General features: G+C 53.7%; 1 protein-coding gene across 2 annotated transcripts in view; it reads left to right on the plus strand.

Annotated features, from left to right (window-relative positions):
* Positions 1-17,212, plus strand: part of NPRL3 (nitrogen permease regulator-like 3 (S. cerevisiae)) — a 32,120-nt gene that overhangs the window by 13,417 nt on the left and 1,491 nt on the right. The window contains exons 4-12 of one of the 2 annotated variants that reach the window (XM_006894866.1): positions 191-265; positions 2,430-2,583; positions 4,572-4,656; positions 6,567-6,704; positions 6,895-7,051; positions 8,639-8,745; positions 9,302-9,431; positions 10,966-11,155; positions 11,587-11,779. In XM_006894866.1, the coding sequence (XP_006894928.1) occupies positions 191-265; positions 2,430-2,583; positions 4,572-4,656; positions 6,567-6,704; positions 6,895-7,051; positions 8,639-8,745; positions 9,302-9,431; positions 10,966-11,155; positions 11,587-11,779 (1,229 nt within the window). The remainder of the gene's footprint in view (positions 1-190; positions 266-2,429; positions 2,584-4,571; positions 4,657-6,566; positions 6,705-6,894; positions 7,052-8,638; positions 8,746-9,301; positions 9,432-10,965; positions 11,156-11,586; positions 11,780-17,212) is intronic. The other variant, XM_006894867.1, reaches the window with a different exon arrangement.

Here is a 17,212-nt window from a genome sequence, read left to right on the forward strand (position 1 = left end):
TCACATCTCCCTGGGGCCTTGCACTGGCCATAACGGATGCCTGACTTTGCCTGTGCGTGCAGCCCTGGCTCTCAGGGGCTCTCTTTCCTCTGCTCCAGCTTCAGATACTTCCCTGGGCCTTGAGTACAAACCTCTAAATAGCTCCTCTTGGAAGCCGTGGCTTTAATGTGTGGAATTATGTCTCTTACAGGTGTCCAAAACAGACCCATCGCCAAAGAGAGAGACACCCACCATGATCCTTTTTAATGTGGTGTTCGCACTGAGGGTGAGTGGTTGATGCAGAGGCTGTGGGGGGTGGGGGAGGCAGAGAAGGATGGACCCTTAGACCAGTCACTTCACCAGGATAGCCTGTGCCTGGCGGGGTAGGACACGCATAATGATACCAGTCATCTCAGGGAAGATGAGATGGTTCGGCCTTCTCAATATTCATAAAGTGTGTATACCCCTGTGGAGTGCACGGTCCCCAAGGCCCTTTCTCACCTGTTACTGCTCAGGCAAACCCAGACCTGTGTCCACCCAACTCCTTCAGACCTTGTTACGTACTGTCAAGTAAGAACCAACTCATAGCTGACCCTATTGTGGGTTTTCAGAGGCAGTTATTTGCAAGGGAGGAGATTACCCGTCTTTCTCACACAGAGCAGCTGGTGGATTCAAACCATGTGCCTTTGGATTGGCAATGCAGCTCCTTACCATTTGGCCACCAGAGCTCCCTCCTGCAGACCTAGGAGCTGTGAAATAAGGACTTTTTTTGTGTCACTGCCCAATTCACATTTGACACAGGCATAAGCTATTAGCTCCCAGCTCCCAAAACACTTCGCCTCAGCCCGTCTGACTGCAGTGGGCCCAGTCCACCCAGCGTGGGGCTGTCCTCCCAGCCAGCCTTGAGCAGCCTCATCCACTCAGACCTACTCTCTGCCTGAGGGATGTTGGCAGCTCCCTGCTCTGTGGTGTCTGGTGAGGCTTGTGATCCCAGACTCAAAGGGCTGCTGTCCTTGGGCACTCACTGTGTTTATGCACAAGCAGGTGGTGGTACCTGCTCTTCTGGTTGACCGGGACCTTCTACCCTGTTCTCTGGGGAGAGCTTTTCTACCCAGGATCTCTCTCCTGCATATTTTGTCTTGAGATGATTGTATGCACCTAGCTCAGCCAGACCCCCAATGCATGACCTTTAGTAGAGAGGCTGCTGAGGGGACCTCCTGCATGCAGCTGTGAGGCCATTGCCTAGGGTAGGAGCACACTCATCCCCTTCACAGCTAGCAAGTGGGATGCTGTCAAGGTGGGAGATGTGTGGGCTGAGCTCAGGTTAAGGCCAGGCCTGCTCGCTGGATAAGCAGAGGAGGCAGCACCCAAGGCCCCAATCAGTGAAACCACCCGTCCTCTGCCTCCTCCACCCCCCACCCCCAAAGAATGATTCATCAGTCCTGTTGACTTCTGAAACGCTAAGTCATGGTTGCCCACTATCTGTATCGGCAGCACCTTCCCAGACCTGCCCAGCCCCTGATAGTCCTCAGAGGCTAAGGGCAGAATCCACATACTTCCTCCAAGCACTCAGCTCGTGGGACAGGGACGTGAGCCTCAGCCTGTCATTCTTGTGTCCCAGCCTCAAGGGGCAAGTGTTCCAGGGGTCAGCTGGAACAGTGTGTCCTGCTGGATGTGGCCTGTTGGTTCAATTCCACATCTTGTAGACCAGCATGACCAAGTGTGACTGCACTGCTACACATGGCTATAGTATGGTCAGTGGGGTCACAGCAGTATGGCCAGGTATGGCCACAGCACAGCCAGGCAAAGCCAGGCAAGGTCACAGCACGTCCAGGCTTGGCCATGACACAGCTGTAAGACAGCTATAGCATAGCTAGGGACAGTCACAGCATAGCCACTGTTTGGCCAGAGCACGTCCAGACATAGCCTGACATTACTGCTCTGAGCACTGTACACATTTAACCAGATTCCACCTTACAGTAGCCATTCCTTTTTATCAAACGAGGATTCTGGGACCCAGAATGACATTGTGGGGTTGTGGACAGGTCTGTGCCCTCAGCACTTCTCTGGACAACCTGTCCAGGGCCCCAGTGGAAGTCTTCCCATGCCTTCCCATGTATCCTAGCACAGTGACGCTGCCCTGTGGCATTCCCTCTGGATCCCATGAAGTGCTGCACCACTGTCCTGGCAGTGAATTACACAATAGGATTAGGTATAGCCAGTCCCACTACCTTCCCTCAATGCCATTGGACTCCAGGGGCCAGGTCCTGCCATCATGTCTGAGGACCATCTCTGGCAATGCAGAAAAGTGCCCCTCATGGCCACTGGGGAGAAAGTGAGGTTCTGCTGCATGGGCTCTTGTAGAGCTCAGCTCTACCCATGAGTGTACTACCTGCCTCCCTGTGCTCCCTGACACGAGAGTGAGCGTGCTCAATCATGCACCCCCACAGGCCAACGCAGACCCATCAGTCATCAGCTGCCTGCACACTCTGTCCCGGCGGATAGCTGTGGTGCTTCAGCACGAGGAGCGACGCTGCCAGTACCTGACCCGCGAGGCTAAGCTGATCCTAGCGCTGCAGGACGAGGTGTCTGCCGTGGCCGACGGTGAGTCTGAGTGGTCCTCTGCTGACATCAGGCTGGGGCCAGGAGCTTCTGACTGTGGCTGAGAGGGGGGATCCAGAGTGGGTCTGGGGGGCCACATCCAGTGAGCCTGTGAGGACTACACATTGCTGCCTGTTTGAAGTCTACTGAGGCTTTGGTCAGTTATGTGACAATTATCGCTATCGCCAACATAGTCCATGTTGTTGATTGCCGTCGAGTCGAACACAACTCATAGTGACCCTATAAACAAAAGGCCTGAAGTCTTTCTATAACTATTGTCAGTTATCAAAGTTCAGATTTTCAGAGGTATGTTGTTTAGGAAGTCGATGCCACTCCTGCTTCCAATCAAAGCCCATAGTTGTTGTTGTTGTTGTTATGTGCCGTTGAGTCGCTTGCAACTCATAGCGACCCTATGTACAGCAGCCCTAAACTCTGTTCTGTCCTGTGCATGTCTCATTGTCTCCGACAAACTCATCCCGATTACCCCAGTCACTGAATCAATCCACCTCATAGAGGGCCTTCCCCTCCTGCGCTGTCCCTCCACCCTCCCAAGCATGATGTCCTTCTCCAAGGACAGGTCTCTCCTTATAACATGACCAAAGTATGTCAGACGAAGCTTCAGAATCCTTGCCTCCAGTGAGCAGCCGGTTTAATCCTCTCCAGGATGAATCTGTTTGTTTTCCTAGCAGTCCATGGTACCCTCAATTCTCTTCTCCAACACCAAAGCTCAAAGGCATCAATTCTCCTTCTGTTCTCCCTGGTCATTGTCCAGCTCTCTGACGCATAACAAGTGATAGCAAAGACCGTGGCCTGTATCAGATGCACCTTAGTCTCCAGAGACACACCGTTGCTCTTCAGTACTTTAGAGAGGTCCCTAACAGCAGACTTTCCCATCGCAATATGTCTTTGTTTTATTCTGTTTTTAACATTCTCTTTTGAGTCTTGAGATCACAGGGAGGAAAAACAATTCATGTAATTAAGTACATTATTTGTGTTAGAGAGTCATGGAAAAGGTAATTAAAATACTTGTTATGATTTGAATGAAAATCTGAAAGTTAAATCAATTTCCCATTCACTAATTCAACCATTCATGCACATTTTATTTTAAGGTATTAATTACCATTTCCACAATGTAATGACACTCTTTCAGTTTCTTTCCTATGATTCTTGTTTCTATCCATCTTTAATGGATATTCTTTCCTGCATCTGGGCTGTGCCATCGGGCAGGTCTTAAGTGGTTGGCCATTCCAGAGTGTTTCTCTGGTGCTGTTACTCACCTTACAGACCCATTTCTGTTTGGATGAAAGTTTTCTTTTGGGGGAAGGATGACTAAGGGCCTTAGCAGAGTCAGGGGTTCTAACAGTCTCTATTGGAACAATGAACCTGGACGTTTTGTATAAAAGTTTTTAAAAATTTTGTTCCTTAGTCCTATCCTCACTCTGTTTAGGATGCACTAAGTGACTTTTGGTCATGAAACTAGATTGTCTAATGTAAATTCAAGGAAACTCTGGTGTCCTAATGCTAAGAAGCTGTGCTGCAATCCCAAAAGCATGCAGTTCTACTCCACTAGCTGCTCTGTGGGAGAAAGGCATGCAGTTTCCTCCTGGGCGTTTTAACTGCCTCTGAAAACGCGCTGGTGGGCCAGCTATGAGTTGGTTCACACTTGACGGTACTCAGCAATAGTGTACATTTATGTCGGGAGGGGAATGAGAAATCCACAGCAGAGAGGATGTGGGCCTGGCAGCTGCAGAAGTTGTTGGGAGTCCTGCTGAGGGTGGGGGCCAGTGACGTGTAGTCTGCATGTTCCAGAGATGTCAAACACATCAGCTCCCTTCTGGTTTTGATTCACCTAGATGCAAAGCTGTTATGACGAATCAGGGAGAATGGCCTGATGGCTGATTTGAAGTCGCAGTTCTTTTCCAGTATTTCCTGCCCTGGCCTAGAAAGCTTTCTTGAGTCGAAGACTGTAAATCTCTCTGTGGTTCTCGCAGCAAATGAAGGTCCTCATCAGTCCCCGTTCCATCACATCCTGCCCAAGTGCAAGCTGGCCAGGGACCTTAAGGAAGCATACGACAGGTGAGGCAGTGGGCTGTGCCAAGTGGTGGTCCTCCGTACCTACAACAGGTGACGTGGCAGGCCGCATGAAGGGGTGGTCCTCCACGTGTACAGTAGATGAGACAAGTGGGCTGCGCTGTGTGGCAGTCCTCCATACCTACGAGTGACATGGTGGGCTGTGCTGTGTGGTGGTCCTCCAAACCCACAATAGGTAAGATGACAAGTTGCCTGGTGTGGTGGTCCTCCACAGCTATAAGTGACATGGTGGGCCTCCCCGTGTGGTGGTCCTCCACAGCTATAAATGACACTGTGGACCGCCCTGTGTGGTGGGCCTCCACGCCTGCGGCAGGTGACACAGTGGGCCGCCCCGTGTGGTGGTCTTCTGTAAGGCCAGGCTCTTGTGTGAGCAGCCCACTGCCATCCTCAGTGCCAACACCTTTGTCATGTGTAAGTGCAGAACTGGACCGAGCATGTCTAGCCCAACTTACTCTTCAGTGTGAGGATGTGAAAGTGGCACATGGGAGATGACATGGGGCTAAGGTCTGTCAGGAAAGCTGAAATTGAGGGACTTAGGGGTTTGAGTATCTTGGAGCAGCAGCTTTGGGAAAAGACACCATGGGTGGTTCAGCTTAGCCTCGGTCCTGGTCAACTGAGATGGCTTCTAACTTGTATTTGTGGTCTTACGGGCTGCCCTCCAGACCTGTCTACCTGTCTATGCGGATGTGTAGGTCTTTGCAAGGGAGACATCTGTCTTTTGTCTTACGGTTTTCCACCCATCTTTGACAGTATTTCATTGTCTTCTTGGTGTGGACGTGTCTTGTCACTGCCCAGCTGCATGATAGCTCCAGTTACAGTCCCCTTTCACCCAGGCAGCTGAGCCCTTCAGGGATCCTAAGGGTCCCTGTGCCTCCTGGTGCTTGTCTCAGAATCCCTCACTGAGAGAGTGGCTTTATTCTGAGTGATGGTCCACATGCCTCATCTAGAATTAGACTGCAGGTTAGCTTGAAACTGAGAAGGGGAGGGGCAGAACAACTTTCTTTTTTTATTATTATTATTAAATTTTATTAGTTTAACTTTTTTCTTAAAAGAGAAAACTGTGACTTCTTTCATCTTTGGGGCAAATAAATGACTTGGGAAAATTTGTGACTCCCAGCTGGGGCAGAGCGCCCCCTAGGGGACACAGGGGTCTCCCCAGCCATATGCCCACCTGCCCATTTGCCTGCCTGGTTGCGTACATAGACCTCTTTTGTTTTGTTGTGATTTGAGTACAGTTTACAAAGCACATCTTTTTTTCATTGAACCACACAGCCCCTACAATGTAACCACACTCTTGTCACATCTTTCTGTGGTTCTCCTTTCCATTCATCCTGCCATCCTACCCCTTCTGACCTGAGCTTTCTCCCTGGGCAAATGCTGCCTATTCATCTTCTGTGGTTGGTCATTCAAAGGAGTAAGCCCCTTTCTGCCCTTCCTGGTCACCTTGTAGGCCAGTCTGTTGCTAGGCTGCAAGTTGAGCCACAGGAATGAGTTTTGTTTCAGGTTTGGAGGGTAGTGAACCTTCAAAGGAAATCTTCTGTCCCTGAGTGTGGCGCCGCACTCACAGTATGTGGTGTCCGACAGCCTCTGCACCCCCCCCCACAGTGCGCAGTGTCCCACAGCCTCCACCCCCCAAATGTGGTTCCATGTCCCCACAACCTCTGCTTCCTGAGAGTGGCACCGTGTCCCCACAGTCCCCATCCTGAGTGTGGTGGCATCAGGTTCCCACAGCCTCCAGCCCCCCGAGTGTGGGGCCATGTCTTTACAGTCTCTACCTGTTGTGGCGTGGTGCCCACAGTGTGCCATGGTCCCAGCCTCTGGTCCTCAGGTATGGGGCTGTGCCCTACAGTCTCCCTGTTGTGTCGCTGTGCCCACAGTGTGCCATGTCCCCACAGCCTCTGCTCCTCAGGTGTGGTGCAGCTGCACATCAACAACTGGCTGGAGGTGAGTTTCTGCCTGCCCCACAAGATCCACTATGTGGCCACTACTCTCATCCCACCTGAGGCTATTGAGAAGAGTCTCAAGGCCATCCGGTAAGTGTCCCCTTCCTATCCCCCAGATTTGTCTCCCTTGTGGCCTGGTGAAACTGCCATATTCCTTTCCTGTCCCCTAGACCCATCTTCCCCATGGTCCCAATCACAAGGATGTATCCCCTTCCCATCCTTTGGACCGTCTCCCCCATGGGCCCAGTCACAGTCCCATTCCTCTGCTCCCTGCCTGCAGCCCCTACCACGCCCTGCTACTGCTCAGTGATGAGAAGTCCCTGCTGGCTGAGCTGCCTGTCGACTGCTCCCCGGCTCTGGTGCGTGTGATCAAGACCACCACGGCCGTGAAAAACCTGCAGCAGCTGGCTCAGGACGCCGACCTGGCATTGCTGCAGGTATCACCAGGCCTCCCACAGCGGACAGTTGTTACTTGGGCTTAGGTTCTGTTCAGGTTAGACAGGTCAGGAGCAGGACTGGAGGGCTGGTCTGATCTGTGCCGGGTGGTGCTGACCAAGGACCGAGGGAGGGACCCCGCTGGGCTGGGGCACATGTCAGCAGGAGCACTCCAAGGTAGGAGTGGTCATAGGGCCTCATACCATGTGGCCTCACTTTATGGGGCAGAAGTCTATAAGCTCAGACCTCTACCTCATCATCTTGACCACTGCACCATGTCTGTGATCAGATGCTAGAGCATCTGGGGTGACAGAAAGTACTGGAATGAGAGGCGATGGACAGGGCCTGCTAAGGGGACAGTTCCAGTGACAGGCCACTGACCTTGCATTCAAAGCTCTTGGTTCCGAGCTTTGGTGACAGAGGTGGCTGACTGGGTAATGGGCCCTAGTTCATGGGATTCAGTGACAGGAATGTCGGGGCCAGTGCACACCACATGGCCACGAGGGGGCAGCAGAGCTGCAGCCCTGAGACCCAGGTCACTGCCAGCGTGGCATCTTGAGCCCAGGCAGGTTGGGGAAGGGCAGCCCTAGAGGGCTGGGCCCTCTGCCTCCCTTGGCTATCCTTGCTGAGCCACCTCTCTAAGATGTGAGAGCCCCAGCACCTTGGTCCTTTCACAGCAGGAAAACGATAAAGTTTCTCCAGCAAAGCCTAGGGGCACTATGGTTAAAGCACTTGACCACTGGCTGAAATACCGTCATTTCTAGTCACTCCCAGAGAGAAAGACAAGGCAGTCTGCTCTGCTCTATAAAGATCCCTGCCTCAGAAACCATGGGTGACAGTTCAGCCCTCAGAGTCACTGTCACTGTAACATGACAAGAGGTGGGTGTTGTTCGTACAACTCCCCCTCCTCTGTCCACACCTTAGCCCATTCCCCAGCATCTACCATGCATTCTCAGGTTGTGACGTATGGGGATGTGGTGACAGGCAAGGCCTGTGTTGGACTCGCCTTGGGACACTCCAGCAGTTAACATTTCAGCTGTGGACGGAACAGCTGCTCTGTGGGGACTTTGTTGTGGAATCCCTGTGCCCTGCTGTGGGAGCCTCATTGCTGTGGGAGCCATGGTCACTAGAGCTTTGATGTCTCTCACTTCCTGTCAGCCTCTCACAGTCTTCACTTCCTGTAGCTTCCATCTGTATTTGTTGCTGGTATTGCCAGCACAGAGGCCTGGACTCTGGCCCTGGTGGCTATAGGATAGGGGTTCATTTGTGCCCTGTGAGAACTCTTGAGATGTTGGGGGACTCTGGCACAGACCATGCAGGTGGTCCCACTCAGCCCAGGTAAACTCTGAGCCATAGGGGAAACTAGGGGTGGGCAGGTCAGTGCCCCTGTTGACACTATCAATTGGCTCTGATCATCTGCAGGGGCTTCTCAGACACGGAGATCCCCTCCCCATGTGGGGTCCTGGTGGATGCCCGTGTTCCAGGGTGAAGGGCCAGAGTGAATTTCAATCCAGGTGTGGTGAGACTGGCTGAGGAGTCAGGTGACCATGTGGGACCCCCTTCCAACTGCCCCCTGCACACCCCCACAGGTGTTCCAGCTCGCAGCCCACCTGGTGTACTGGGGCAAGGCCATCATTGTCTACCCGCTGTGTGAGAATAACATCTACATGCTGTCGCCCAGCGCCAGCGTGTGCTTGTGAGTGCCCCGTCTTGCCGGGTCACGGGCCCTGGGGTAGATGGAGGGGCCTTGGAGGCATGTGGCTGTGTCCACTGGGGCCTTGAGGAGCCATGGGCACAAGGGTGGACGTAGGGGCTCTAGGGCTGTGAGTGCACAAAAGGGCAGAGGGGCTTTGGTTGGTGTGGAGCTACAGGTGCAGGGGTGGGCAGAAGGCCAGAGGGGCTGTGGATCCTGGGGGTAGGAGTGGACTTGAGGGGCCGTGGAGGGCATGAATCAGGGCAAGAGAGCTGAGGGGCCCCGGGCACAGGAGCACACTGAGGGGCCAGGGCTTCCATGGTTCCTGCTCCGTCTCCTGTGACTGCTTTGCATATGAGGTGAGTGGTGGGCACAGGAGCAGGATGGGGCTCCGAGCTCTGCCAGGGCCTTGTCGCAGCGGAGTGCAGTGTCCCCCCTCGGCTCTATGACTCCTTACTGTGTCCGACCTCAGCCGTGTAAACACGGTTCTGTAGAAAGCTCACCATGAAGTATGGTGCCGTGTGGGGTCTCAGCTGAGCCCTCCTCATCCACTGCCCAGGTACTCCCCACTGGCTGAGCAGTTCTCCAGACAGTTCCCGTCGCATGACCTGCCGTCTGTTCTGGCCAAGTTCTCCTTGCCTGTCTCCTTATCAGAATTCAGGAGCCCCCTGGCTCCCCCTGTGCCAGAGGTGAGTTGCAGGGCTCCTGAGGGCCCAGATGTGGGCAGGCAGCCACTGTGCCCACTGTTGGTCCTGACCCTGGGGACCCTCAGCACTATGACCTTTGTTTCTGGGCTGACCTTCCATGATTTCCTGCCACCACACAGAGTGATAGCGCTGCCCTGTCCACTTCCTGGGGAGTCACCAGGGTGACTCCACAGCGGTGGAGCTCACAGGACAGACTTGGTGGCCCAGCTTGGCAGAGGACAGAGCTGTGCTAGGCTCCTGGGGTCTCCACAGACCAAGGATTGAAAGCTGTCTTTGTGTCTGGAACCTGGGCCTGGTGGTTGCAGATTGGAAAGTCTGATTGTCAGGGCAGCTGGCCCCCAAATCCACTTGGCACCAAGAGGACCTCCTGGGTAGGACAGGCCTGGGACCTTGTCCAGGGCTTGGGTGCTGTGTAGCCAGGGAGACCCCCCTGGAGGCCTCAGGCTTGAGGTGCAGCCTTCTCAGAGCCATGCATGGGGCAGGTGTTGCGGGCAGGCAATTGGTATTCTCAGAAGTAAAGTGCTTGTTAGTAAGGGTCAGATCAGCCAGGCCTTGTCCCCCCTCCACTGAGCAAGGGGGTCTCAGCCGGGACGCTGATGTGACAGGGTTGCAAACCAGGCCTTTCTTGGCTCAGTTTCCAGGCTGAATCAGACTGCCTGAGAGAAGTCCTGCGTGGCTTGGCCTTGCCCCTCCTGGATGGAAAGTGGCAGCTCTTTCTGCAGAAGCTTTCAGTCTGCAGGCAGTTTCAGTGTGTCTTTCAGGCTATGCCCTTTACAAGACCAGGGTGCAGCCACCCTGCCTCCCTGCACCCTGCGGTGATCCCACTGCGTGCTTCAAGAACCCTTTTGTCTTCCTAGTTTTATTTTGATTTAGGTACTTTACAAAGCCACTGGCCACTCCTCAGGTGAAAGAGGTCAGCTCCTGTGAAGCATTTGGCTTAGACACTATATAGGCAGTCCTGCTGTATCTTATAGGCATGTCAGGAGTCAAGTGCACTCAGAGGCCGTGGGATTGGCTGTCCTCCAGTCATCTGGTTCCGGGCCTCTCCTGGGGTCAGTCCAGTTCCCTTGGCTTCCAGGGACAATTTGAAAGTGGATCTCATGCTGCACAGCTCCATCCACATGGGGGGGGGGGTGTGCTTTCACTCTAGCAAGGGGGCTCTGTCATTTGGGGAGGTCAGCACCAACCCCAGGGGTCCCCAGTCCACTCCTGGCACCCACTGGGGCAGGCTTTTATGCTGGTAAGAGGGGGTCCCTGTGGGCTAGGGGTAGTTTATAGAGCAGGAGTTGGAGGTCAGCTGAGAGGAAGATTGGGAGTAGCCAGGGTGATCTGTGCTGGATGGGTGCCTTCTCACTTTTCCTCTCCCTCCCTCTGAAAGGAGAGTTTGCCTTGCTGAGCTGGTGGCAGCCAAGGCTCCTGTTCTAAGTGAAAGCCCTGGAACAGACTGCTGGGGGCTGCTCTGTGCTGCCCGCAGTCAGCATGACTAGGCGTGTGGGCGCGCCCTCACCCCCCACAGACGCAGCTCATCCAGATGGTGGTGTGGATGCTGCAGCGCCGCCTCCTTGTCCAGCTGCACACCTACGTCTGCCTGATGGCCGCACCCCGAGAGGAGGAGGCTGGGCCCCGCGAGGACGACCCTCCGCTGCCTGCTCGCGTTGGGGGCCGCAGCCTCAGCACACCCAATGCCCTCAGCTTTGGCTCCCCAAGTGAGAGAGAGGTTCCCTGGGCATTTGTCTGGCAAGGGGTGGGTGACGCTGGGCACGGGCTTGTGGCGGCACGTATGCACACGTGTGCAGCCAGGCACAGGTGCTGATACCTGTGTATGCACACATGCATGGTCATAATCACGTGGGCACGCGCGCGCGTGTGCACGCTCATACTTGTGTGTATAATGTGTGTTCACTCTTGTGCACTCAGGTGTACCCACGCATGCACATGTATTCACACTTGTGTTCACTCACACACACGCATGTCCACACTCCTGTGTCACACATGCACATACCCTCACCTATCCCCAGAGGGGCAGCAGTACATTTCAGAGGCAAGGTTCAGGCCCACTCAGGGCACTGACGGGGCTTTGAGGGGCTGTAGCATTCTCAAGCTAGGGACCGAGAGCTCTCTGGCCTGTACCCTGCAGCCAGCAGCGACGACATGACCCTCACCAGCCCCAGTATGGACAACTCGAGTGCAGAGCTGCTCCCTGGTGGGGACTCACCTCTCAACAGGAGGATGACGGAGAACCTGCTGGCCAGCCTGTCTGAGCACGAGCGTGAGGCCATCCTCAGCGTGCCCGCTGCCCAGAACCCTGAGGACCTGCGCATGTTCGCCAGGTAGGGCCCTCCCCCACTGGAGGCCATGACTCCCTGCGGCGGGTGGGCAGGCTGGGCCTGGGCTGGTGAGCTCTCCACCCTGGAGACTTCCTGAGGCAAACTGGGACCACCATGAGGGAGTATGCGACTCCCTGGGTGAACATGATCTGAGTGACAAACAGGGCTTCCTGGGGTGTTCGCAGGGCCTGGCAGTGTGGGCAGGGCTGGCTGAGGCTGCCTGCCCACTCCCCCTAGGCTCTTTTTTTTTTTAATTTTTTTTTAAAAATTTTATATTTTTTTTATTAGTGTGTGTGTGTGTACCGTCAAATAAGATCTGACTGGTACAGGAGGAGACTGTTTCTCCTTCTCCAGCAGAACATCTGGTGGATTTGAACCTTGCACTTCTGGGATTGCAGTACACCTTCTTGCCACTAGGCCACCAGAGCTTGCCAAAGGCATCATTTTTTTAAAAAAATTTTATTTTATTATTATTTTGTGTGTGCACCGTCAAATCAGATCTGACTGGTACAGGAGGAAACTGTTCCTCCTTCTCCAGCAGAGCATCTGGTGGATTAGAACCACACACCTCTGGGATTGCAGTGCAGCTTCTTGCCACTAGGCCACCAGAGCTCCCTAAGGCATCCATTCTTCTGTTAACTCTGGTCATTGTCCTGTTGTCTGATGCATAGCAAGTAATTGTGAAGACCATGGCCTGAATCAGGTACACCTTAGTCTCTAGACTGACATCATTGCTCTTTAGCACTTTGGAGAGGCCCCTGAAAGCAGCTTTCCCCAGAGCAGTTTGTCTTTTGATTTGTTGACTGCTAGTGCCAGAGTATTGATTGTGGATCTGAGCAAGCTGAAATCGTCAACGACCTCAATCTCTTCTTCATTTATCATGTGCTGCCAATTCATTTAAAGATAGCTATGACAGTGGTGAGTCTGGAGGTTGTGCACCTTTAACAGTTGCCCTCTTCACAGAAATTAGAAAGTCTGAGCATTGGCCTTGAGGAAAGGTCTAAAGAGGCCAGGTTGTGAGGCTGCCCTCAGAACATGCCCCATGCTGAGTGAGGCCCCATCTTATCCCAAGAGAAGGCCAGGTCTTGATCCAGCCCCCCACTTGTTTCCCTCTTGAACCCCTAGAGCACTTAAGGATGCCCGCATGTGGCCCTTCTGCTTGCGCTTCCCATTGTAATTCTGGTAATTTGACCCTGATCGCGGGAATCGGCTCAGGGATGACTGATAGATCTTCTGATCTGCAGGGGACACAGCAGCCCTTTATTGAAGCCTTCTGGGCATGGGCATGGGTAGCCACTTGTGTATTAACCTTCCTCTCAACCTTCCTCCCCAATTTTAAGATTTTCAGATGTTATTCTAGCAACTATTTTGGCAACCAAGTCTGAAATGTGTGGCCAGAAGTTTGAACTGAAGATTGACAACGTACGTTTTGTTGGGCATCCGACACTTCTGCAGCACGCTCTGGGGCAGGTACGACCCATCCAGGCAGGTGTAGTTCTCTCTGGGCAGGGACAGCTCCGGGGACTGGTCTTTGTAGCTATAGCCTTATGCTGTGAATCCTTTCAGACTCTGGGGGTACAGGGAGAAGGAGAAAGGGCGCCTCGCTTCTGGGTGCTGCAGTTTCTGCCCTAAGCATTTGTAGCTGTTCATATTCCCATTCTCTACTGACTGACCTTCCTAAAGGGCAGTTTTTAACCTCTGCTTCCAGAGCAGCTAAGAGAGGGAGTGAGGCCTGTCTGCCACACCCTGCAGTGTCTATGCGATGTGCAGACCAGACTCCTCTGTGTGCCCCAGAGGACATTTACCCGTTGTCACCAGAGTCTAGGTTACAGGACCCAGCAGTGGTTTTCCGTGTGAAATTGTTTTGCTCCATTTGCAAAATCCAAGAATTGTGTAGCTTGTGCCTCCCACTATTGAGGGAGTTAGAAATGCAGAGACATCTGTGAGGCACTGGATCTAGCTCTCGCTCCTGTTCTTTGTGACCCTGTGAGGGAGGTCCTGTTCCAGCCTCTGCAACCCTCACAGATATGGCTTGTCTCCTGAGGGGAAAGGGGAGAAATTGGCTGCCTGCCTATAGCTGCAGGAGTGGCCTTTGGCCCCCTCTGGGCCCTAGAGTGCCAGTGCTGTCTGGTGGTGACACAGGTGTGAGCTCATGGAAAAGACAGGAGAGGCTGGAGCAGGCCAAGAGAAAGGCTGGTTCTCAGAGGCTGACTGCCACCACCGTCTCCGGGTGTTGAGGACACAGGTGGACACAGGACAGTGGGGATGAACAGAGAGCACTCCATCCATTTCAGCCCCTCTGGGGCTAGTCACATCTCCCTGGGGCCTTGCACTGGCCATAACGGATGCCTGACTTTGCCTGTGCGTGCAGCCCTGGCTCTCAGGGGCTCTCTTTCCTCTGCTCCAGCTTCAGATACTTCCCTGGGCCTTGAGTACAAACCTCTAAATAGCTCCTCTTGGAAGCCGTGGCTTTAATGTGTGGAATTATGTCTCTTACAGGTGTCCAAAACAGACCCATCGCCAAAGAGAGAGACACCCACCATGATCCTTTTTAATGTGGTGTTCGCACTGAGGGTGAGTGGTTGATGCAGAGGCTGTGGGGGGTGGGGGAGGCAGAGAAGGATGGACCCTTAGACCAGTCACTTCACCAGGATAGCCTGTGCCTGGCGGGGTAGGACACGCATAATGATACCAGTCATCTCAGGGAAGATGAGATGGTTCGGCCTTCTCAATATTCATAAAGTGTGTATACCCCTGTGGAGTGCACGGTCCCCAAGGCCCTTTCTCACCTGTTACTGCTCAGGCAAACCCAGACCTGTGTCCACCCAACTCCTTCAGACCTTGTTACGTACTGTCAAGTAAGAACCAACTCATAGCTGACCCTATTGTGGGTTTTCAGAGGCAGTTATTTGCAAGGGAGGAGATTACCCGTCTTTCTCACACAGAGCAGCTGGTGGATTCAAACCATGTGCCTTTGGATTGGCAATGCAGCTCCTTACCATTTGGCCACCAGAGCTCCCTCCTGCAGACCTAGGAGCTGTGAAATAAGGACTTTTTTTGTGTCACTGCCCAATTCACATTTGACACAGGCATAAGCTATTAGCTCCCAGCTCCCAAAACACTTCGCCTCAGCCCGTCTGACTGCAGTGGGCCCAGTCCACCCAGCGTGGGGCTGTCCTCCCAGCCAGCCTTGAGCAGCCTCATCCACTCAGACCTACTCTCTGCCTGAGGGATGTTGGCAGCTCCCTGCTCTGTGGTGTCTGGTGAGGCTTGTGATCCCAGACTCAAAGGGCTGCTGTCCTTGGGCACTCACTGTGTTTATGCACAAGCAGGTGGTGGTACCTGCTCTTCTGGTTGACCGGGACCTTCTACCCTGTTCTCTGGGGAGAGCTTTTCTACCCAGGATCTCTCTCCTGCATATTTTGTCTTGAGATGATTGTATGCACCTAGCTCAGCCAGACCCCCAATGCATGACCTTTAGTAGAGAGGCTGCTGAGGGGACCTCCTGCATGCAGCTGTGAGGCCATTGCCTAGGGTAGGAGCACACTCATCCCCTTCACAGCTAGCAAGTGGGATGCTGTCAAGGTGGGAGATGTGTGGGCTGAGCTCAGGTTAAGGCCAGGCCTGCTCGCTGGATAAGCAGAGGAGGCAGCACCCAAGGCCCCAATCAGTGAAACCACCCGTCCTCTGCCTCCTCCACCCCCCACCCCCAAAGAATGATTCATCAGTCCTGTTGACTTCTGAAACGCTAAGTCATGGTTGCCCACTATCTGTATCGGCAGCACCTTCCCAGACCTGCCCAGCCCCTGATAGTCCTCAGAGGCTAAGGGCAGAATCCACATACTTCCTCCAAGCACTCAGCTCGTGGGACAGGGACGTGAGCCTCAGCCTGTCATTCTTGTGTCCCAGCCTCAAGGGGCAAGTGTTCCAGGGGTCAGCTGGAACAGTGTGTCCTGCTGGATGTGGCCTGTTGGTTCAATTCCACATCTTGTAGACCAGCATGACCAAGTGTGACTGCACTGCTACACATGGCTATAGTATGGTCAGTGGGGTCACAGCAGTATGGCCAGGTATGGCCACAGCACAGCCAGGCAAAGCCAGGCAAGGTCACAGCACGTCCAGGCTTGGCCATGACACAGCTGTAAGACAGCTATAGCATAGCTAGGGACAGTCACAGCATAGCCACTGTTTGGCCAGAGCACGTCCAGACATAGCCTGACATTACTGCTCTGAGCACTGTACACATTTAACCAGATTCCACCTTACAGTAGCCATTCCTTTTTATCAAACGAGGATTCTGGGACCCAGAATGACATTGTGGGGTTGTGGACAGGTCTGTGCCCTCAGCACTTCTCTGGACAACCTGTCCAGGGCCCCAGTGGAAGTCTTCCCATGCCTTCCCATGTATCCTAGCACAGTGACGCTGCCCTGTGGCATTCCCTCTGGATCCCATGAAGTGCTGCACCACTGTCCTGGCAGTGAATTACACAATAGGATTAGGTATAGCCAGTCCCACTACCTTCCCTCAATGCCATTGGACTCCAGGGGCCAGGTCCTGCCATCATGTCTGAGGACCATCTCTGGCAATGCAGAAAAGTGCCCCTCATGGCCACTGGGGAGAAAGTGAGGTTCTGCTGCATGGGCTCTTGTAGAGCTCAGCTCTACCCATGAGTGTACTACCTGCCTCCCTGTGCTCCCTGACACGAGAGTGAGCGTGCTCAATCATGCACCCCCACAGGCCAACGCAGACCCATCAGTCATCAGCTGCCTGCACACTCTGTCCCGGCGGATAGCTGTGGTGCTTCAGCACGAGGAGCGACGCTGCCAGTACCTGACCCGCGAGGCTAAGCTGATCCTAGCGCTGCAGGACGAGGTGTCTGCCGTGGCCGACGGTGAGTCTGAGTGGTCCTCTGCTGACATCAGGCTGGGGCCAGGAGCTTCTGACTGTGGCTGAGAGGGGGGATCCAGAGTGGGTCTGGGGGGCCACATCCAGTGAGCCTGTGAGGACTACACATTGCTGCCTGTTTGAAGTCTACTGAGGCTTTGGTCAGTTATGTGACAATTATCGCTATCGCCAACATAGTCCATGTTGTTGATTGCCGTCGAGTCGAACACAACTCATAGTGACCCTATAAACAAAAGGCCTGAAGTCTTTCTATAACTATTGTCAGTTATCAAAGTTCAGATTTTCAGAGGTATGTTGTTTAGGAAGTCGATGCCACTCCTGCTTCCAATCAAAGCCCATAGTTGTTGTTGTTGTTGTTATGTGCCGTTGAGTCGCTTGCAACTCATAGCGACCCTATGTACAGCAGCCCTAAACTCTGTTCTGTCCTGTGCATGTCTCATTGTCTCCGACAAACTCATCCCGATTACCCCAGTCACTGAATCAATCCACCTCATAGAGGGCCTTCCCCTCCTGCGCTGTCCCTCCACCCT

The sequence above is a fragment of the Elephantulus edwardii genome, unplaced genomic scaffold, assembly GCF_000299155.1.
Source record: "Elephantulus edwardii isolate Elephantulus edwardi_28Jun2011 unplaced genomic scaffold, EleEdw1.0 scaffold00151, whole genome shotgun sequence".
NCBI lineage: Eukaryota > Metazoa > Chordata > Mammalia > Macroscelidea > Macroscelididae > Elephantulus > Elephantulus edwardii.